General features: G+C 45.3%; 1 protein-coding gene across 2 annotated transcripts in view; it reads left to right on the top strand.

Moving 5' to 3' along the window:
* The window catches only part of LOC106591860 (dedicator of cytokinesis protein 1), a 747,377-nt gene that overhangs the window by 711,535 nt on the left and 14,984 nt on the right, over positions 1-20,858 (top strand). For both annotated transcript variants that reach the window (XM_045687698.2, XM_045687696.2), the window contains exons 47-49: positions 11,895-12,032; positions 15,516-15,658; positions 18,641-18,839. In XM_045687698.2, coding sequence (XP_045543654.2) covers positions 11,895-12,032; positions 15,516-15,658; positions 18,641-18,839 — 480 coding nt within the window. The remainder of the gene's footprint in view (positions 1-11,894; positions 12,033-15,515; positions 15,659-18,640; positions 18,840-20,858) is intronic.

Genomic DNA, 20,858 nt, shown 5'->3' with positions numbered 1-20,858 from the left:
GAATGTGTTGGCGTTGCCAGGCCAAACCATATGTGTAGAGTCAGATTAAAGGCCTGTCTCAGCATCATGAGGTGTTATGGAATGTGTTGGCGTTGCCAGGCCAAACCATATGTGTAGAGTCAGATTAAAGGCCTGTCTCAGCATCATGAGGTGTTATGGAATGTGTTGGCGTTGCCAGGCCAAACCATATGTGTAGAGTCAGATTAAAGGCCTGTCTCAGCATCATGAGGTGTTATGGAATGTGCAGGTCTTCTATCTGCGGTAACCTAACAGGATTCTGTCACCTAGGGTAATCGTATTCTAATCTGTTGCCATGCCACCACTGTGCTGTTATATCATCCTCTTCCTGATGATGATACTATAAAAAGACACGGGTATCCTGGGAAACGGTGTGGATCTTGCCACAGCACTTTCTCTCCTTCAAGCTCTCTCTCTGTCTCCTTCGCTCTCTATTTTTCTCACCTTTTCTCTTTCCCCCATCACTCTTTCTCTATTTAACTTTCCCTCTCTCACTCTTCCCCTCCTCTCTTTTTCTCCACCCTTTCCCCCTCCCTCCTCTCCTACTTTCTCTGTGTTGCTCTTTCCCCTACTCCCTCTCTATCCACCCTTTCCCCCCACCTCCCTTAATTTCTCTCTCTCTGTCTCTGTCTCTCTCTGTCTCTGTCTCTCTGTGTGGTGTGTCTCTCTCTGTGTGTGTCTCTCTCTGTGTGTGTCTCGCTGTGTGTGTCTCGCTGTCTCTCTCTCTGTCTGTGTCTCTCTCTCTCTCTCTGTCTCTGTCTCTCTCTGTGTCTCTCTCTCTGTCTCTCTGTGTGTCTCTCTCTCCTGTCTCTGTCTCTCTCTCCTCTCTCTGTCTTCCTGTGGTGATGATGAAGGTGGTTAATATCAGAGGAGGGTGACTGTAAAGCCTCATCTCATCCATCTTCATATAGCGGAGAAGCTTTTACTGTAGTTTGTGTAACAGAACACATCAACAAACAGTCCACTGCTTTGTGACGTCCCGAAGATAAACCTCTGTCTCTGTAAGGTCAACCCTATAGGCCAGCCCTGTCCATCATCACACATGTGGCCCTTTGTATTAGTTGAGTCAGTAGCAACTCCCCCACACGCTGTTACCTCTGACCACTGTAGCACATACATGTCCTTAACATAGAAACATGGGAATATACTACATCTGGAATTGTCAATAAAAAGCATTTGAAAATGACACATTATGTTGTAAAATAGGTCCAGGAACTGTGATAACTGGGTCAGTCTCAATAGTTCCAGGACCTGTTATAACTGGGTCAGTCTCAATAGTTCCAGGACCTGTTATAACTGGGTCAGTCTCAATAGTTCCAGGACCTGTTATAACTGGGTCAGTCTCAATAGTTCCAGGACCTGTTATAACTGGGTCAGTCTCAATAGTTCCAGGACCTGTTATAACTGGGTATGTCTCAATAGTTCCAGGACCTGTTATAACTGGGTCAGTCTCAATAGTTCCAGGACCTGTTATAACTGGGTCAGTTTCAATAGTTCCAGGACCTGTTATAACTGGGTATGTCTCAATAGTTCCAGCACTTGTTATAATTGGGTAAGTCTCAATAGTTCCAGGACCTGTTATAACTGGGTATGTCTCAATAGTTCCAGGACCTGTTATAACTGGGTATGTCTCAATAGTTCCAGGACCTGTTATAACTGGGTCAGTCTCAATAGTTCCAGGACCTGTTATAACTGGGTCAGTCTCAATAGGGCTCTGTATCTATCTGTGTGTCTGGGCTCTGTATCTATCTCTGTCTGGGCTCTGTATCTATCAGTATGTCTGGGCTCTGTATCTATCAGTGTGTCTGGGCTCTGTATCTATCTATCTCTGTCTGGGCTCTGTATCTATCAGTATGTCTGGGCTCTGTATCTATCAGTGTGTCTGGGCTCTGTATCTATCTGTATCTGTCTGGGCTCTGTATCTATCAGTGTGTCTGGGCTCTGTATCTATCAGTGTGTCTGGGCTCTGTATCTATCAGTGTGTCTGGGCTCTGTATCTATCTGTATGTCTGGGCTCTGTATCTATCAGTGTGTCTGGGCTCTGTATCTATCTGTATGTCTGGGCTCTGTATCTATCAGTGTGTCTGGGCTCTGTATCTATCTGTATGTCTGGGCTCTGTATCTATCAGTGTGTCTGGGCTCTGTATCTATCTGTATCTGTCTGGGCTCTGTATCTATCTGTATGTCTGGGCTCTGTATCTATCTGTATCTGTCTGGGCTCTGTATCTATCAGTGTGTCTGGGCTCTGTATCTATCAGTGTGTCTGGGCTCTGTATCTATCTGTATGTCTGGGCTCTGTATCTATCTGTATGTCTGGGCTCTGTATCTATCAGTGTGTCTGGGCTCTGTATCTATCAGTGTGTCTGGGCTCTGTATCTATCTGTATGTCTGGGCTCTGTATCTATCATTGTGTCTGGGCTCTGTATCTATCTGTATGTCTGGGCTCTGTATCTATCAGTGTGTCTGGGCTCTGTATCTATCTGTATGTCTGGGCTCTGTATCTATCAGTGTGTCTGGGCTCTGTATCTATCTGTATCTGTCTGGGCTCTGTATCTATCTGTATGTCTGGGCTCTGTATCTATCTGTATCTGTCTGGGCTCTGTATCTATCAGTGTGTCTGGGCTCTGTATCTATCAGTGTGTCTGGGCTCTGTATCTATTTGTATGTCTGGGCTCTGTATCTATCTGTATGTCTGGGCTCTGTATCTATCAGTGTGTCTGGGCTCTGTATCTATCAGTATGTCTGGGCTCTGTATCTATCTCTGTCTGGGCTCTGTATCTATCTCTGTCTGGGCTCTGTATCTATCAGTGTGTCTGGGCTCTGTATCTATCAGTATGTCTGGGCTCTGTATCTATCTCTGTCTGGGCTCTGTATCTATCTCTGTCTGGGCTCTGTATCTATCTCTGTCTGGGCTCTGTATCTATCAGTGTGTCTGGGCTCTGTATCTATCTCTGTCTGGGCTCTATATCTATCAGTGTGTCTGGGCTCTGTATCTATCAGTATGTCTGGGCTCTGTATCTATCAGTATGTCTGGGCTCTGTATCTATCAGTGTGTCTGGGCTCTGTATCTATCAGTATGTCTGGGCTCTGTATCTATCAGTGTGTCTGGGCTCTGTATCTATCAGTGTGTCTGGGCTCTGTATCTATCAGTATGTCTGGGCTCTGTATCTATCAGTGTGTCTGGGCTCTGTATCTATCAGTATGTCTGGGCTCTGTATCTATCTCTGTCTGGGCTCTGTATCTATCAGTGTGTCTGGGCTCTGTATCTATCAGTGTGTCTGGGCTCTGTATCTATCAGTGTGTCTGGGCTCTGTATCTATCTGTATCTGTCTGGGCTCTGTATCTATCAGTGTGTCTGGGCTCTGTATCTATCAGTGTGTCTGGGCTCTGTATCTATCAGTGTGTCTGGGCTCTGTATCTATCAGTGTGTCTGGGCTCTGTATCTATCAGTGTGTCTGGGCTCTGTATCTATCAGTGTGTCTGGGCTCTGTATCTATCAGTGTGTCTGGGCTCTGTATCTATCAGTGTGTCTGGGCTCTGTATCTATCAGTGTGTCTGGGCTCTGTATCTATCAGTGTGTCTGGGCTCTGTATCTATCTGTGTGTCTGGGCTCTGTATCTATCTGTGTGTCTGGGCTCTGTATCTATCTGTATGTCTGGGCTCTGTATCTATCTGTGTGTCTGGGCTCTGTATCTATCTGTGTGTCTGGGCTCTGTATCTATCTGTGTGTCTGGGCTCTGTATCTATCAGTGTGTCTGGGCTCTGTATCTATCTGTATCTGTCTGGGCTCTGTATCTATCAGTGTGTCTGGGCTCTGTATCTATCAGTGTGTCTGGGCTCTGTATCTATCAGTATGTCTGGGCTCTGTATCTATCAGTGTGTCTGGGCTCTGTATCTATCAGTATGTCTGGGCTCTGTATCTATCTCCTTTGCTAGCCAGTGTTCCCTCTGTATAGTATAGAAGACCACTGCTGTACAAGGCCAGTGTTCCCTCTGTATAGTATAGAAGACTACTGCTGTACAAGGCCAGTGTTCCCTCTGTATAGTATAGAAGACTACTGCTGTACAAGGCCAGTGTTCCCTCTGTATAGTATAGGAGACTACTGCTGTACCAGGCCAGTGTTCCCTTTGTATAGGAGACTACTGCTGTACAAGGCCAGTGTTCCCTCTGTATAGTATAGAAGACTACTGCTGTACAAGGCCAGTGTTCCCTCTGTATAGTATAGAAGACTACTGCTGTACAAGGCCAGTGTTCCCTCTGTATAGTATAGAAGACTACTGCTGTACAAGGCCAGTGTTCCCTCTGTATAGTATAGAAGACTACTGCTGTACAAGGCCAGTGTTCCCTCTGTATAGTATAGAAGACTACTGCTGTACAAGGTCAGTGTTCCCTCTGTATAGTATAGGAGACTACTGCTGTACAAGGCCAGTGTTCCCTCTGTATAGGAGACTACTGCTGTACAAGGCCAGTGTTCCCTCTGTATAGTATAGGAGACTAGAACACTCAGAGGACTTGTATAGGTTAATGCAGACATTATCCCTCTCTCTCTCTCTCTCTCTCTCTCTCTCTCTCTCTCTCTCTCTCTCTCTCTCTCTCTCTCTCTCTCTCTCCACACTCTTTACCAGAGACTTCACACACCTCTTTGTTGTCAGAGTAAACCCTTTAGTCAGGCGTTTGGCTGCTGTGAATATGTAAGCCATAAAGACACTGTACTGAAGATGCTGTATACGGTGGAGCGGTGAGGGCAGAGTGTCTGTTGGCTGTGGAAGCGTATACTGTAAATAAAACCTCTTTATGTGACTGCATGCAGCCAAAGACCTGCACTAAATCCATTGTAATAGGATTACATTTTTTCTTTGTGTGCCTTTAACTTATTTCCACATATTAATCCACAAGCATGCCTTTTTTTTAATTGGATATTATTTTAGTCATAACTTGAACAATATTTGTTTTTATATAAACAAAGGAACAGTTGTATGTTCAAACCTGGGAAGGAGGAAGTACTATATTATTTGTTGTAATATTCTAGTCATTCTTTGAGAGACATTCTGCAGACCTGTGGTTTTCTAACCTCTCCTCTGTGACCTCCTGATGTTTTACAGTGTTGTTGTAGCTCTGAACTAGCTCACCTGATTCACCTGATCAAGGGCTTGGTGATTTAGCTGACGACTTGAATCAGGTGTGATCGCTCTGGAATAGATCCAAAACGTGGATGGCTTGGGGTCCCCGAGGAGAGACAAATACAAATCCCTGCTATAAGGCACCATCACCTAACTGTAATTAAACCATTGGCTGTAGGGACACCCAGCCTGTTATAAAGTCAAACACGATCTGTTACCAGAGCCTCCTGGCTGTAGAAAAACTAACTCTCTAAGATGATTGGCTGTAGGGACACTCTGCCTGTTATAAAGTCAAACACGATCTGTTTCCAGAGCCTCCTGGCTGTAGAAAAACTAACTCTAAGATGCCACTGTCTCCCCTTGGGATTACACTTCCTCCACTGACCAGATGGAGCTACACTGCATTTGGAAACTATTCAGACACCTTCCCTTTTTCCACATTTTGTACGTCACAGCCTTATTCTGGATTAAAGTAATTAAAAAAACTCCTCATTAGTGTATACACAATACCCCATAATGACAAGCAAAACAGTTTTTGTGGGAATTTTTGCAAATGTATTAAAAATAAACAGAAATACCTTATTTACATAAGTATTCAGACCCTTTGCTATAAGACTCGAAATTGAGCTCAGGTGCATCCTGTTTCTATTGATCATCCTTGAGATGTTTCTACAACTTGATTGGAGTCCACCTGTGGTAAATTCAATTGATTGGACTTGATTTGGAAAGGCACACACCTGTCTATATAAGGTCCCACAGTTGACAGTGCATATCAGAGCAAAAACCAAGCCTTGAGGTCGAAGGAATTGTCCGTAGAGCTCCCAGACAGGATTGTGTCGAGGCACAGATCTGGGGAAGGGTACCAACACATTTCTGCAGCATTGAAGGTCCCCAAGAACACAGTGGCCTCCATCATTCTTAAATGGAAGAAGTTTGGAACCACCAAGACTCTTCCTAGAGCTGGCAGCACGGCCAAACATAGCAATCGGGGGAGAAAGGCCTTGGTCTGGAAGGTGACCAAGAACTCAATGGTCCCTCTGACAGAGCTTCAGAGTTCTTCTGTGGAGATGGGAGAACCTTCCAGGAGGACAACCATCTCTGCAGGCACATGACAGCCCACGTGGAGTTTGCCAAAAGGCACCTAAAGGACTCTGACCATGAGAAACATGATTCTCTGGTCTGATGAAACCAAGATTGAACTCTTTGGCCTGAATTCCAAGCGTCACATCTGGAGGAAACCTGGAAACATCCCTACGGTGAAGCATAGTGGTGGCAGCATCATGCTGTGGGGATGTTTTTCAGTGGCAGGGACTGGGTGACTAGTCAGGATCGAGGGAAGGATGAACGGAGCAAAGTACAAAGAGATCCTTGATGAAAACCTGCTCCAGAGCCCTCAGGACCTCAGATTGGGGCAAAGGTTTACCTTCCAACAGGACAACGACCCAAAGCACACAGCCAAGACAACGCAGGTGTCTTGGGCTAGTCAAGGACGTTGAGTGGCCCAGCCAGAACCCGGACTTGAAGCCGATCGAACATCTCTGGAGAGACTCGAAAATAGATGTGCAGCGATGCTCCCTATCCAACCTGACAGAGCTTGAGAGGATCTGCAGAGAAGGGGAGAAACCCCCCAAATACAGGTGTGCCAAGCTTGTAGCGTCATACCCAAGAAGACTCAAGGCTGTAATCGCTGTCAAAGGTGTTTCAACAAAGTACTGAATAAAGTGTCTGGATAATTAAGTAAATGTGATTTCAGGTTCTTTTTTTAATATAAATTTGCTAACATTTTTAAAAAATGGTATTGCTTTGTTATTGTGTGTAGATTGGGCGGCGGGGGGGACTATTTAATCAATTTTAGAATATGGCTGTAAATTAACAAAATGTGGAAAAAGTCAAGGGGTCTGAATGCTTTCCGAATGCCCTGTAGCTTGCAGAGTGAGAGACAGACTGCAGCTGAAGTGTTTTCCTAATTGCCCATATTATATTCTATATATCATATTCGGCTGGGTCCTGGGTTTTGATTAGATTCATTAGGATCCCCTATTAGCCGATGACAATGACGACAGCTCGTCTTCCTGTGGTCCGACACATAACCAAAAAGACTTTAAAGACAACATACTATTTGCATACATTTAAAAACATTAACATGTAGTGTGTGTACATCTAACAGTTACACGTACAGTACCAGTCAAAAGTGTTGGACACACCTACTCATTACAGGGTTTTTCTTTATTTTTACTATTTTCTACATTGTAAAATATCAGTGAAGACATCAAAACAATGAAATAACGCATATGGAATCATGTAGTAACTATAAACAATATTTATGAGGAACCTGGTTGCAGTTCCTATGGCTTCCACTAGATGTCAACAGTCTTTAGAAATTGGTTGATGTTTTTCTTTTGAGAAATGAAGAAGTAGGGCTGTTCATTGTGAGTGTCAAGCCAAGTGGACTCTTCTGTGTGGCGCGCGTGACCAGGAGGTCGCTCCACGTTGTTTTTATCCTCTGTTGAACACAGTATATTCCGTCTTAAATTTTATCGATTATTTAAGTTTTAGGATATCTAAGGTTGGATTAGGAACGTTGTTTGAAATGTTTGGACCAAGTTTACAGGTAACTTATTAGATACTTTGTAGTCATGTTGGGCGAGTTGGAACCGGTGTATTTCTGAATCAAATGCGCCAAATAAATGGACATTTTGGTGATATAAAGAAGGAATTTATTGAACAAAAGGACGATTTGTGATGTTTCTGGGACCTTTTGGAGTGCCAACAGAAGAAGATCTTCAAAGGTAAGGCATTTTTTTATATCGCTATTTCTGAATTTCGTGTCGCACCTGCCTGGTTGAAATATGTTTTTCATGTGTTTCTATGCGGGGCGCTGTCCTCAGATAATCGGCGGCTGGATTAACAACAAGTTAAGATTTATTTTGATGTATTGCACTTGTGATTTTATGAAAGTTAAATATTTATAGTAATTTAATTTGACGCTAGTGTCCCACTGATCCGAAAGAAGTTAAGGGTTTCACTGACTTCATTAGCTGTGGTTGTGGATGTGAATATGTTTGAATCATCAGCATACATGGACACACATGCTTTGTTGAACGCCAGTGGCAGGTCATTGGTAAAAATAGAAAAGAGTAGAGGGCCTAGAGAGCTGCCCAGCGGTACACCACACTTTACATGTTTGACATTAGAGAAGCTTCCATTAAAGAAAACCCTCTGTGTTGTATTAGATAGATAGCTCTGAATCCACAATATGGCTGAAGGTTGAAAAGACATTAACACAAGTTTTCTCAACAACAGGTTGTGGTCAGTAATATCAAAGGCTGAACTGACATCTAACAGTACCCACAATCTTCTCATTATCTATTTCTTTCCACCAATTATCAGTCAAGTGTGTCAGTACAGTACATGTTGAGTGCCCTTCTCTATAAGCTTTAAGTCTTGTTAATTTGTTTACAGAGAAATAGCATTGTATTTGGTCAAACACTATTTTTTCCAACAGTTTGCTAAGAACTGGCAGCAAGCTGATAGGTCTACTGTTAGAACCAGTAAAGGCTGCTTTACCACTCTTGGGTAGCGGAATGACTTTGGCTTCCCTCCAGGCCTGAGGACAAAGACTTTCCTCTTGGCTCAGATTAAAGATATGACAGATAGGAGTGGCTATAGAGTCAGCTACCATCCTCAGTAGCTTTCCATCCAAGTTGTTAATGCCAGGAGGTTTTTCATTATTGATCAATAAAAATCATTTTTCTACCTTTCCCACACTAACTTTACAAAATTAAAATATGCAATGCTTTTCTTTCATTATTCACATTTTTTATGCATGAATATGAAGGCTCACTGGTCGTTGTTGGCATTTCCTGCCTACATTTACCCACTTTGCCAATGAAGTAATCATTAAAATAATTGGCAACATCAAATGGTTTTGTGATAAGCCATCTGATTCACTGAAAGATGGAGTTGAATTTGTCTTTGTGCCCATAATTTCATTTAAAGTACTCCAATGTTTTTTTTCCACCATTCTTCATATCATTGATCTTGGCTTCATAATACTGTTTCTTCTTCTTCTTTGTTGAGTTTAGTCGCATAATTTCTCAATTTGCAGTAAGTCAGCCAGTCAGATGTCCAGCCAGACTTGGCCACTCCTTTTGCCTCATCTCTTTCAACCATACAGTTTTTTCAGTTCCTCATCAGCCTTAACAGTTGTAACGGTCAGTTCATTAACAGGTGCATGTCTATCATCAGCCTTAACAGTTGTAACGGTCAGATCATTACCAGGTGCATGTCTATCATCAGCCTTAACAGTTGTAACAGTCAGATCATTAACAGGTGCATGTCTATCATCAGCCTTAACAGTTGTAACGGTCAGATCATTACCAGGTGCATGTCTATCATCAGCCTTAACAGTTGTAACAGTCAGATCATTAACAGGTGCATGTCTATCATCAGCCTTAACAGTTGTAACAGTCAGATCATTAACAGGTGCATGTCTATCATCAGCCTTAACAGTTGTAACAGTCAGATCATTAACAGGTGCATGTCTATCATCAGCCTTAACAGTTGTAACGGTCAGATCATAAACAGGTGCATGTCTATCATCAGCCTTAACAGTTGTAACAGTCAGATCATTAACAGGTGCATGTCTATCATCAGCCTTAACAGTTGTAACGGTCAGATCATTACCAGGTGCATGTCTATCATCAGCCTTAACAGTTGTAACAGTCAGATCATTAACAGGTGCATGTCTATCATCAGCCTTAACAGTTGTAACGGTCAGATCATAAACAGGTGCATGTCTATCATCAGCCTTAACAGTTGTAACGGTCAGATCATTAACAGGTGCATGTCTATCATCAGCCTTAACAGTTGTAACAGTCAGATCATTAACAGGTGCATGTCTATCATCAGCCTTAACAGTTGTAACGGTCAGATCATTAACAGGTGCATGTCTATCATCAGCCTTAACAGTTGTAACGGTCAGATCATTAACAGGTGCATGTCTATCATCAGCCTTAACAGTTGTAACAGTCAGATCATTAACAGGTGCATGTCTATCATCAGCCTTAACAGTTGTAACGGTCAGATCATTAACAGGTGCATGTCTATCATCAGCCTTAACAGTTGTAACAGTCAGATCATAAACAGGTGCATGTCTATCATCAGCCTTAACAGTTGTAACAGTCAGATCATTAACAGGTGCATGTCTATCATCAGCCTTAACAGTTGTAACAGTCAGATCATTAACAGGTGCATGTCTATCATCAGCCTTAACAGTTGTAACAGTCAGATCATTAACAGGTGCATGTTTATCATCAGCCTTAACAGTTGTAACAGTCAGTTCATTAACAGGTGCATGTCTATCTGTCCTTGGGTCTTTAGACACTGTTAGATGATGTCATGTTATACTATGTGTTGAATCATCTGACTTTGTCGTTACTGGGTGGTTACATGATGTGATGTTTACAATGTATCATGTGTGTCTTTGCATGTGCTCTCTCATAGCATCATAAAGACTCAGACATTTACTGTAGACATGTAATCCCTTACCTTTTAGTTCATTCATTAATTTAACCTGGCTAGTCAGTTAAGAATAAATTCTTGTTTTTCAATGACGGCCTACCCCCCTGGCCAAACCCTCCCCTAACCCGGACGATGCTGGGCCAATTGTGCGTCGCCCTACCTGCCTGCCTACTTGTACACTCTCTATCAGTCCTGTGTCAGTCTTGTGTCAGTCCAGTGTACTCTTAGCGTTGCTGTGTCATGTAAAGGAGCAGTGTGATAACAGAAGGAAACACACAGCGTGTCCAGAGAGTAGGAGCATGGGGCGGGGGTGACGGCAACCAGGCCTTCTATTTTCTACTGGGGCTTTAATGAACACGGTCAAGTTCCCTTGGCTTTCTCAACACACACACACACACACACACACACACACACACACACACACACACACACACACACACACACACACACACACACACACACACACACACACACACACACACACACACACACACACACACACACACACACACACACACACACACACACACACACACACACACACACACACACACACACACACACACACACACACACACACACACACACACACACACACACACACACACACACACACACACACACACACACACACACACACACACACACACACACACACACACACACACACACACACACACACACACACACACACACACACACACACACACACACACACACACACACACACACACACACACACACACACACACACACACACACACACACACACACACACACACACACACACACACACACACACACACACACACACACACACACACACACACACACACACACACACACACACACACACACACACACACACACACACACACACACACACACACACACACACACACACACACACACACACACACACACACACACACACACACACACACACACACACACACACACACACACACACACACACACACACACACACACACACACACACACACACACACACACACACACACACACACACACACACACACACACACACACACACACACACACACACACACACACACACACACACACACACACACACACACACACACACACACACACACACACACACACTGTTGATGTCCCTATCTTGACGTGTGTGTGGAAATCCTATAGTATAACTGGTGTGTGTGTTCAAATCCCATAGGATAACTGTTGTGACCAACGTGTGTTTTCAGATCCCTTACCTAGCTGATGGAGTTCGTATCCATGGAGAGAAAGTGACTGAGGCTCTGAGGCCTTTCCATGAACGCCTGGAAGCCTGCTTCAAACAGCTCAGAGAGAAAGTGGAGAAACAGTACGGAGTCAAGACACTGGTAATATCTCTCTCCTGTGCTCTCCTCTCTCTGATTCTCTTCTCTTTTTAATTCTCTTCTCCTCTCTTCTCCTCTCTCCTATGCACTCTTCTCCTCTCGTCTTCTCTCTTCTTTTTTCTTCTCTTTTCCTCTCTTCTCCTCTCTTCTCTCTACTCTTCTCTCTCCTATGCTCTTGTCTCCGCTCTCCTCTCTTCTCATCTCTCCTCTTCTCTGTTCTTCTCTTCTCTGCTCTTGTCTCTTCTTCTCTTCTCTCTTCTCTGCTCTCCTCTTTTCTCATTTCTTCTCCTCTCTACTTCTCCTCTCTCTGTCCTCTTTCCTCCTCTCGTCTCATCCTACTCTCTCCTACTCATTTTAAATTGACATGTTAGTAATTTAGCAGATGCTCTTATCCAGAGCCACTTACAGTGAGTACATTCATCATCAGATAGCTTGGTGAGACAACCACATATCACAGGCATAGAAGGTAGATTTTCCCTCAATAACGTAGCTGTCAGTAGAGTCTGAGCTAGAAGGGGTGTGGGGGGGGTTAAGTGCGAGGACTGTGAGGAGGATTATTTAAGATACTATTTGAAGAGGTAGGGTTTCAGATGTTTTCAGAAGATGGACAGGGACTCTGCTGTCCTAGCTTCAGGGGAAGCTGGTTCCACCAGTGGGGTGCCAGGACAGATAAAGAGCTTGGACTGGGCTGAGAGGGAGCTGCCCTCCCGTAGGGGTGGGAGGGCCAAGACACCAGAGGTGGCAGAACAGAGTGTTCGGGGTGTTGAGTTTGAGCAGAGCCTGAAGGTAGGGAGGGGCAGTTCCTCTTGCTGTACTTCTTCTCTCTCCTCTCCTGTTGTTGGCCCATTAAAAAGTGTCCCTGGATTTATTTCCAAACAAACTTTTATGACATCACCTGCAATTTTGTCAAAATTATGGGCACAATGAGGATTATTTTACACCAACTTTTTATGTGATCCCATGGTGTTGTTGTTGACGCATGGAGCAAACAGAACAGACAGACCGTGACTCAGTATTTCAGGTCCTTAACTCTCCATCTCCCCAGGTACAGCCATGATATTTGTGTTCTTCCTGAACGGCACTCTATTGTGTCCTGTTCTGAGTCATTCCTACTGTAGCTGGGACACAATGCTGCTGGCACTGCAACCTACCAGACCCTGGGCCAGTTCAGTATGGAAGAGCACACACTCACTGAATCACCCCAAGGACATGGATCTATAGATGCTATTAACTAACACTGATGGGAGGAGGGTATTGATCCCTCAAAGATAGGAGGATGATTAACATGGTATAAATTCACGAGGTGGACGATCATCACTGCCGATGGCTCGCGTGGTGCGTGTGTGTGTGTTCTCACGGCAATAATGAATATGCTGTAAGGACAAAACAGCACAGCCATAGCACAACAGCCCAGGACTCTCTCAAGGAACTACGGCCCCAGGAACTTTAGCCAGGCTGACAGCAGCCCAGGACTCTCAATACGGCCCCAGGAACTTTAGCCAGGCTGACAGCAGCCCAGGACTCTCACTACGGCCCCAGGAACTTTAGCCAGGCTGACTGCAGCCCAGGACTCTCACTACGGCCCCAGGAACTTTAGCCAGGCTGACTGCAGCCCAGGACTCTCAAGGAACTACGGCCCTGTAATATTCATATGTGAATACATACTGAATTATAATTGGATGCATTTTATCGCCGTATCATACTGTGCGGTGATTGGTTAAGACCACCCAGACGGTTAGGTCATGGGCAGTTGATCGTGGTTGGAGATAGGCTAACATGTAGTTGTAGCTAGTTAATAAAGAGTTGTGTTAAGAAACATCCTGTAGTTCTGCGTTTTATTATTTTGTACAAAGTGTACAAAACAAGACAGGCCCCAGGAACTTTAGCCAGGCTGACAGCAGCCCAGGACTCTCACTACGGCCCCAGGAACTTTAGCCAGGCTGACTGCAGCCCAGGACTCTCACTACGGCCCCAGGAACTTTAGCCAGGCTGACAGCAGCCCAGGACTCTCACTACGGCCCCAGGAACTTTAGCCAGGCTGACAGCAGCCCAGGACTCTCACTACGGCCCCAGGAACTTTAGCCAGGCTGACTGCAGCCCAGGACTCTCACTACGGCCCCAGGAACTTTAGCCAGGCTGACTGCAGCCCAGGACTCTCACTACGGCCCCAGGAACATTAGCCAGGCTGACTGCAGCCCAGGACTCTCACTATGGCCCCAGGAACTTTAGCCAGGCTGACAGCAGCCCAGGACTCTCTCACTACGGCCCCAGGAACTTTAGCCAGGCTGACAGCAGCCCAGGACTCTCTCACTACGGCCCCAGGAACTTTAGCCAGGCTGACAGCAGCCCAGGACTCTCTCACTACGGCCCCAGGAACTTTAGCCAGGCTGACAGCAGCCCAGGACTCTCACTACGGCCCCAGGAACATTAGCCAGGCTGACTGCAGCCCAGGACTCTCACTATGGCCCCAGGAACTTTAGCCAGGCTGACAGCAGCCCAGGACTCTCACTACGGCCCCAGGAACATTAGCCAGGCTGACTGCAGCCCAGGACTCTCACTATGGCCCCAGGAACTTTAGCCAGGCTGACAGCAGCCCAGGACTCTCTCACTACGGCCCCAGGAACTTTAGCCAGGCTGACTGCAGCCCAGGACTCTCTCACTACGGCCCCAGGAACTTTAGCCAGGCTGACAGCAGCCCAGGACTCTCACTACGGCCCCAGGAACATTAGCCAGGCTGACTGCAGCCCAGGACTCTCACTACGGCCCCAGGAACATTAGCCAGGCTGACTGCAGCCCAGGACTCTCACTACGGCCCCAGGAACTTTAGCCAGGCTGACTGCAGCCCAGGACTCTCACTACGGCCCCAGGAACTTTAGCCAGGCTGACAGCAGCCCAGGACTCTCTCACTACGGCCCCAGGAACTTTAGCCAGGCTGACAGCAGCCCAGGACTCTCTCAAGGAACTATGGCCCCAGAAACAGAGCTTTGTTATAGCCAGACTTTATAGTCAGGACTCTACTCACTTCCAATGTTATATGTAGCTCAATAGTCTCTCTTTGTCTCTCTCTCTCTTTGTTTCTCTTTCTCTTTGTTTCTCTTTGTCTCTCTCTCTCTCTCTTTGTTTCTCTTTGTCTCTCTCGCTCTCTGTATCTCTCTGTCTCTCTTTCTCTGTCTCTCTCTGTCTCTCACTTTGTCTCTCTCTGTCTGTCTCTCTCTGTCTCTGTCTCTCTCTCTCTGTCTCTCTCTTTGTCACTCTGTCTCTCTCGGTCTGTCTCTCTCTGTCTCTCTCTCTCTGTCTCTCTCTTTGTCACTCTGTCTCTCTCTGTCTGTCTCTCTGTCTGTCTCTCTGTGTGTCTCTCTGTGTGTCTCTCTGTGTGTCTCTCTGTCATGATTAAATGTGGTGTACATGATGTTGTCAGTGTGTTATTAAATAATGGTGTAGTAACTCCATGGCACTAAACTGTGTTGTGTGTGTTTGTTTCTGCAGCCTGCGGTGGATGACAGGCGTGGGACCCGTCCTCGCTCTATGCTGCGTTCCTACACCATGCCCTCACAACAGAGACCACTCTCTGTGGCTTCAGTCAACTCCATCTCCTCTGACAACTCACCCTCCAGACCTGGCTCAGACGGGTAAGGAATGATACACACACAGAGAGAGACAGACACGTTTATGTGACAAATGGGGACGTCAGAATTTATTTTATGAATGGGAATGTCTGACCCCACCTTTCTGAATGGAACACACCTTTCTGAATGGAACACACCTTTCTGAATGGAACACACCTTTCAGAATGGAACACACCTTTCAGAATGGAACACACCTTTCAAAATGGAACACACCTTTCTGAATGTCTGACCCCACCTTTCAAAATGGAACACACCTTTCAAAATGGAACACACCTTTCTGAATGTCTGACCCCACCTTTCAAAATGGAACACACCTTTCAAAATGGAACACACCTTTCAAAATGGAACACACCTTTCAAAATGGAACACACCTTTCTGAATGTCTGACCCCACCTTTCAAAATGGAACACACCTTTCAAAATGGAACACACCTTTCAAAATGGAACACACCTTTCTGAATGTCTGACCCCACCTTTCAAAATGGAACACACCTTTCAAAATGGAACACACCTTTCTGAATGTCTGACCCCACCTTTCAAAATGGAACACACCTTTCAAAATGGAACACACCTTTCTGAATGTCTGACCACACCTTTCAAAATGGAACACACCTTTCAAAATGGAACACACCTTTCAAAATGGAACACACCTTTCAGAATGGAACACACCTTTCTGAATGGAACACACCTTTCTGAATGTCTGACCCCACCTTTCAAAATGGAACACACCTTTCTGAATGTCTGACCACACCTTTCATTAAGGACTAATGTACACACTAACACAGGTTTATATTCTATATGGGGATTTTGCTGCCTTAGAAATCCTTGGGCAGGCCACCTAAGAGTTTTGTTCAGGATGCCAAAGTCCCAAAGGAAAAACAAATGTAACGACTAAAGCCAAATATAAAGTATATAGAAAAGATAATGGCCTTATATATTTTTGGGGAACATTATTCTCAAATGTAAATACATTTACATTTTACATTTTAGTCATTTAGCAGACGCTCTTATCCAGAGCGACTTACAGTAGTGAATGCATACATTTCATAAAAATTTTACTGTGCTGGCCCCCCGTGGGAATCGAACCCACAACCCTGGTGTTGCAAACACCATGCTCTACCAACTGAGCTACAGGGAATAATCATTGAGAAGTAACAATCACCAAAAACAATGAATTGAAAAGCATTGGTTTAGTTATTAAGTTTGAGCAGAAGAACACAGCATTAGCCATGGCAAAATGCAGGAAATTATCTTTAAAACTGCTAAATGTTGTTCTCAGCTCCTTGGCAGATTTGTAGAGTCCCTCAAAATGTGCTTTAAAACTGCAACATGTTTTCTCAGCTCCATGGAAAAATTTGTAAAATTTGTCAGAAATTCACTTTTAAAACTGCAAAAATGTATCTCTGGGCCATGGAGAAATTCAAAGAATTGCAGAAAATTCGCTTAAAAATGCAAAAATAGCTGTAAAAAACTTGAAGAAGGGGGGCCAATAAAATGTTTTCTAAAATTCAGCCGCACCGACAGTGTCCATTAGCACGCCCCCTGCTACGCTCACCGCCTAAGCCCTTTGTTCCAGAAACTCCTCCCCCTGGTCATCACATACAGTGCCTTCAGAAAGTGTTCCGACCCCTTGACTTTAACAGCATTTTGTTACATTTCAGCCTTATTCTAAAATTGATTTTTTTTCCCTCATTAATCTACACACAATTTTTGCAAATGTATTAAAAATAAAAAACTTTATCACATTTACATAAGTATTAAGACCTTGTTTAAGGACCTTTGGCAGCGATTACATCATTGAGTCGTCTTGGGTACGATGCTACAAGCCTGGCACACCTGTATTTGGGGAGTTTCTCCCATTCTTCTCTGCAGATCCTCTCAAGCTCTGTCAGGTTGGATGGGGAGCATTGTTGCACAGCTACAGTATTTTCAGGTGTTTCCGTTCTTTGCCTCGATCCTTACTAGTCTCCCAGTCCCTGCCGCTGAAAAACATCACCATAGCATGATTCCGCCACCACCATGCTTCACCGTAGGGATGTTTCCAGGTTTCCTCCAGACGTGACACTTGGCATTCAGGCCGAAGACTTCTATCTTGGTTTCATCAAACCAGAGAATCTTGTTTCTCATGGTCAGAGTCCTTTAGGTGCCTTTTGGCAAACTCCAAGCAGGCTGTTCTGCCTTTTACTGAGGAGTGGCTTCTGTCTAGCCACTGTATCATAAAGGCCTGATTGGCGGAGTGCTGCAGAGATGGTTGTCCTTCTAGAAGGTTCTCCCATCTCCACAGAGGAACTCTGGAGCTCTGTCAGAGTGACCATCAGGTTCTTGGTCACCTCCCTAACCAAGTCCCTTCTCCCCCGATTGCTCAGTTTGGCCGGGCGGCCAGCTCTAGGAAGAGTTTTGGTGGTTCCAAACATCTTCCATTTAAGAATGATGGAGGCCACTGTGTTCTTGGGGAACTTCAATGCTGCATAAATGTGTTGGTACCCTTCCCCAGATCTGTTCCTCGACACAATCCTGTCTCGGAGCTCTACAGACAATTCTTTCGACCTGGCTTGATTTTTGCTCTGACATGTACTGTCAACTGTGGGACCTTATATAGACAAGTGTGTGCCTTTCCAAATCATGTCCAATCAATTGAATTTACCACAGGTAGACTCCAATCAAGTTGTAGAAACATCTCAAGGATGATCAATGGAAAAAGGATGCACCTAAGCTCCATTTCGAGTCTCATAGCAAAGGGTCTGAATACTTATGTAAATAAGTTATTTCTGTTTTTTATTTTTAAATGTGCAAAAAATGTCAAAAAACCTAATTTCACTTTGTCATTATGGGGTATTGTGTGTAGATTGATGACGTTTTATTTTATTTTATCCATTTTAGAATAAGGCTGTGTAACGTAACAAAATGTGCACAAATCAATGGGTCTGAATACCTTCCGAAGTCACTGTATGTTCATTCCTTCTCCCTGTTGTCCTCTCCCTCCCAGCTTTGCCCTAGAGCCTCTCCTGCCAAAGAAGTTGCACTGCAAGTCCCAGGACAAGCTGGAGCGCGACGAGTCGGAGAGGGAGAGGAAGGACAAGAAGAAAGAGAAGAGGAACAGTAAACACCAGGAGATCTTTGACAAGGAGCTGAAGACCACTGACATCCCCCTGCAGCCCGCCGAGGCAGTCATACTGTCAGAGACGGTGAGGGGGAACTATCCCTGGCTCTGCTCCTCCTCCTCCCTCTTCTCCCCTCCTCTCCGCACCACATCCTCCCTCTCCTCCCTCTCCCTCCCTCCCTCCTCTCCTCCCTTTCCTCTCCTCTCCTCTCCTCCCTCTTCTCCTCTCCCCTCCTCTCTGCTCCTCCTCCTCCCTCTTCTCCTCTCCTCTCCGCAACACATCCTCCCTCTCCTCTCCTCCCTCTCCCTCCCTCCCTCCTCCTCTCCTCCCTCTTCTCCTCTCCTCTCCTCTCTGCACCACATCCTCCCTCTCTCTCCCTCCCTCCCTCCTCCTCCTCTACTCCCTCTTCTCCTCTCCCCTCCTCTCTGCACCACATTCTCCCTCTCCTCTCCTCCCTCCTCCTCCTCTCCTCCCTCCCTCTCTCCTCTCCTCTCTTCTCTCTCTCTCTCTAATAATCATTAGGTTTGGTAGCAACATGATGATGTTAGGTGGCTTTCTTTCTCTCTCCTCTCTCTCTCTTTCTTTCTTTCTCGCTCTCACACTCTCCACTCTCTCTCTCACACACTCTCTCTCCCTCTCTCTCTCCCTCCCTTCCTTCCTTCCTTCCTTCCTTCCCCACTCCTTCCTCTCCTCCCTCTCTCCTCCCTCCTCACCTCACTCCCTCCCTCTCTCCTCACCACATAATTATACCCCTCGGCTCCTCCCCTCCCTCCCTCCTCTCCTCCCTCCTCTTCTCTTCATTACAGCAGCAGAGCATCAAAGCCCTCTGCTCTGGCCCTTTGGGATGAAGCCACCAATCGGTAATTCAATTAAGAAAAGAATCAGAGTGTGGCCCCTAGATTCCCCTGATGGTAGATCATCCAGCCAGTCGTCTGGCCCCTAGATTCCCCTGGTGATAGATCATCCAGCCAGTCATCTGGCCCCTAGATTCCCCTGGTGATAGATCATCCAGCCAGTCATCTGGCCCCTAGATTCCCCTGGTGATAGATCATCCAGCCAGTCGTCTGGCCCCTAGATTCCCCTGGTGATAGATCATCCAGCCAGTCATCTGGCCCCTAGATTCCCCTGGTGATAGATCATCCAGCCAGTCGTCTGGCCCCTAGATTCCCCTGGTGATAGATCAGCCAGCTAGTCGTCTGGCCCCTAGATTCCCCTGGTGATAGATCATCCAGCCAGTCGTCTGGCCCCTAGATTCCCCTGGTGATAGATCAGTCAGCCAGTCGTCTGGCCCCTAGATTCCCCTGGTGATAGATCATCCAGCCAGTCATCTGGCCCCTAGATTCCCCTGGTGATAGATCATCCAGCCAGTCGTCAGTCGTCTGGCCCCTGATAGAGCTTCTTCCTTGGGGCCTGAGAAGAGAGGAGAGACTCTTTCATTCAACGTCATTGGCACAGGAACGAGGCTAACAGCTGTAAGCTGTATGACTGGATGTATTTCTACCAGAGGCGGGACAAGTAGATACTGTCTCCGTTAAAAACATCCACTCTAAGCATCACAGTGGGGTGATTGACAAATGAACTTGTGAATCAACAGCTGATTGTCTACAATATATAAATAAATGTGGAGCCCTTTCAAACTTCTTCACAATACAGATTGAAATTATGCCCTACCTTGTGAAACCAGTATTGAGGCACTAACCACAAATAAGATGCAGTAAGCTGACAGTAAACGTCAGTTTCAATCTATACCCTGCTTTAGAAATGCAAATAGCCTCTCTACATAGTTGCATGTTCAGAGAGAAATACGATGAGCCAATCCCGACGAGGATACGAAAGCAATTTTCACTGTAAATGGTATTTAATTGCTCTCTCCTTTGTTATTCTTCAGCTTAGATCCAGTTGGACTTTCAGTGGAGTACATTCACTTGGTTTTCTATTGAGATGTAGTTTAGATGGTTTTCTATTGAGATGTAGTTTAGATGGTTTTCTATTGAGATGTAGTTTAGATGGTTTTCTATTGAGATGTAGTTTAGATGGTTTTCTAGTGAGATGTAGTTTAGATGGTTTTCTATTGAGATGTAGTTTAGATGGTTTTCTAGTGAG

This window comes from Salmo salar, chromosome 01 (genome assembly GCF_965601325.2).
Source record: "Salmo salar chromosome 01, fSalSal1, whole genome shotgun sequence".
Lineage (NCBI taxonomy): Eukaryota > Metazoa > Chordata > Actinopteri > Salmoniformes > Salmonidae > Salmo > Salmo salar.
Note: the sequence above shows the minus strand (reverse complement) of the source record. Positions and strands in the feature narration are given on the sequence as shown.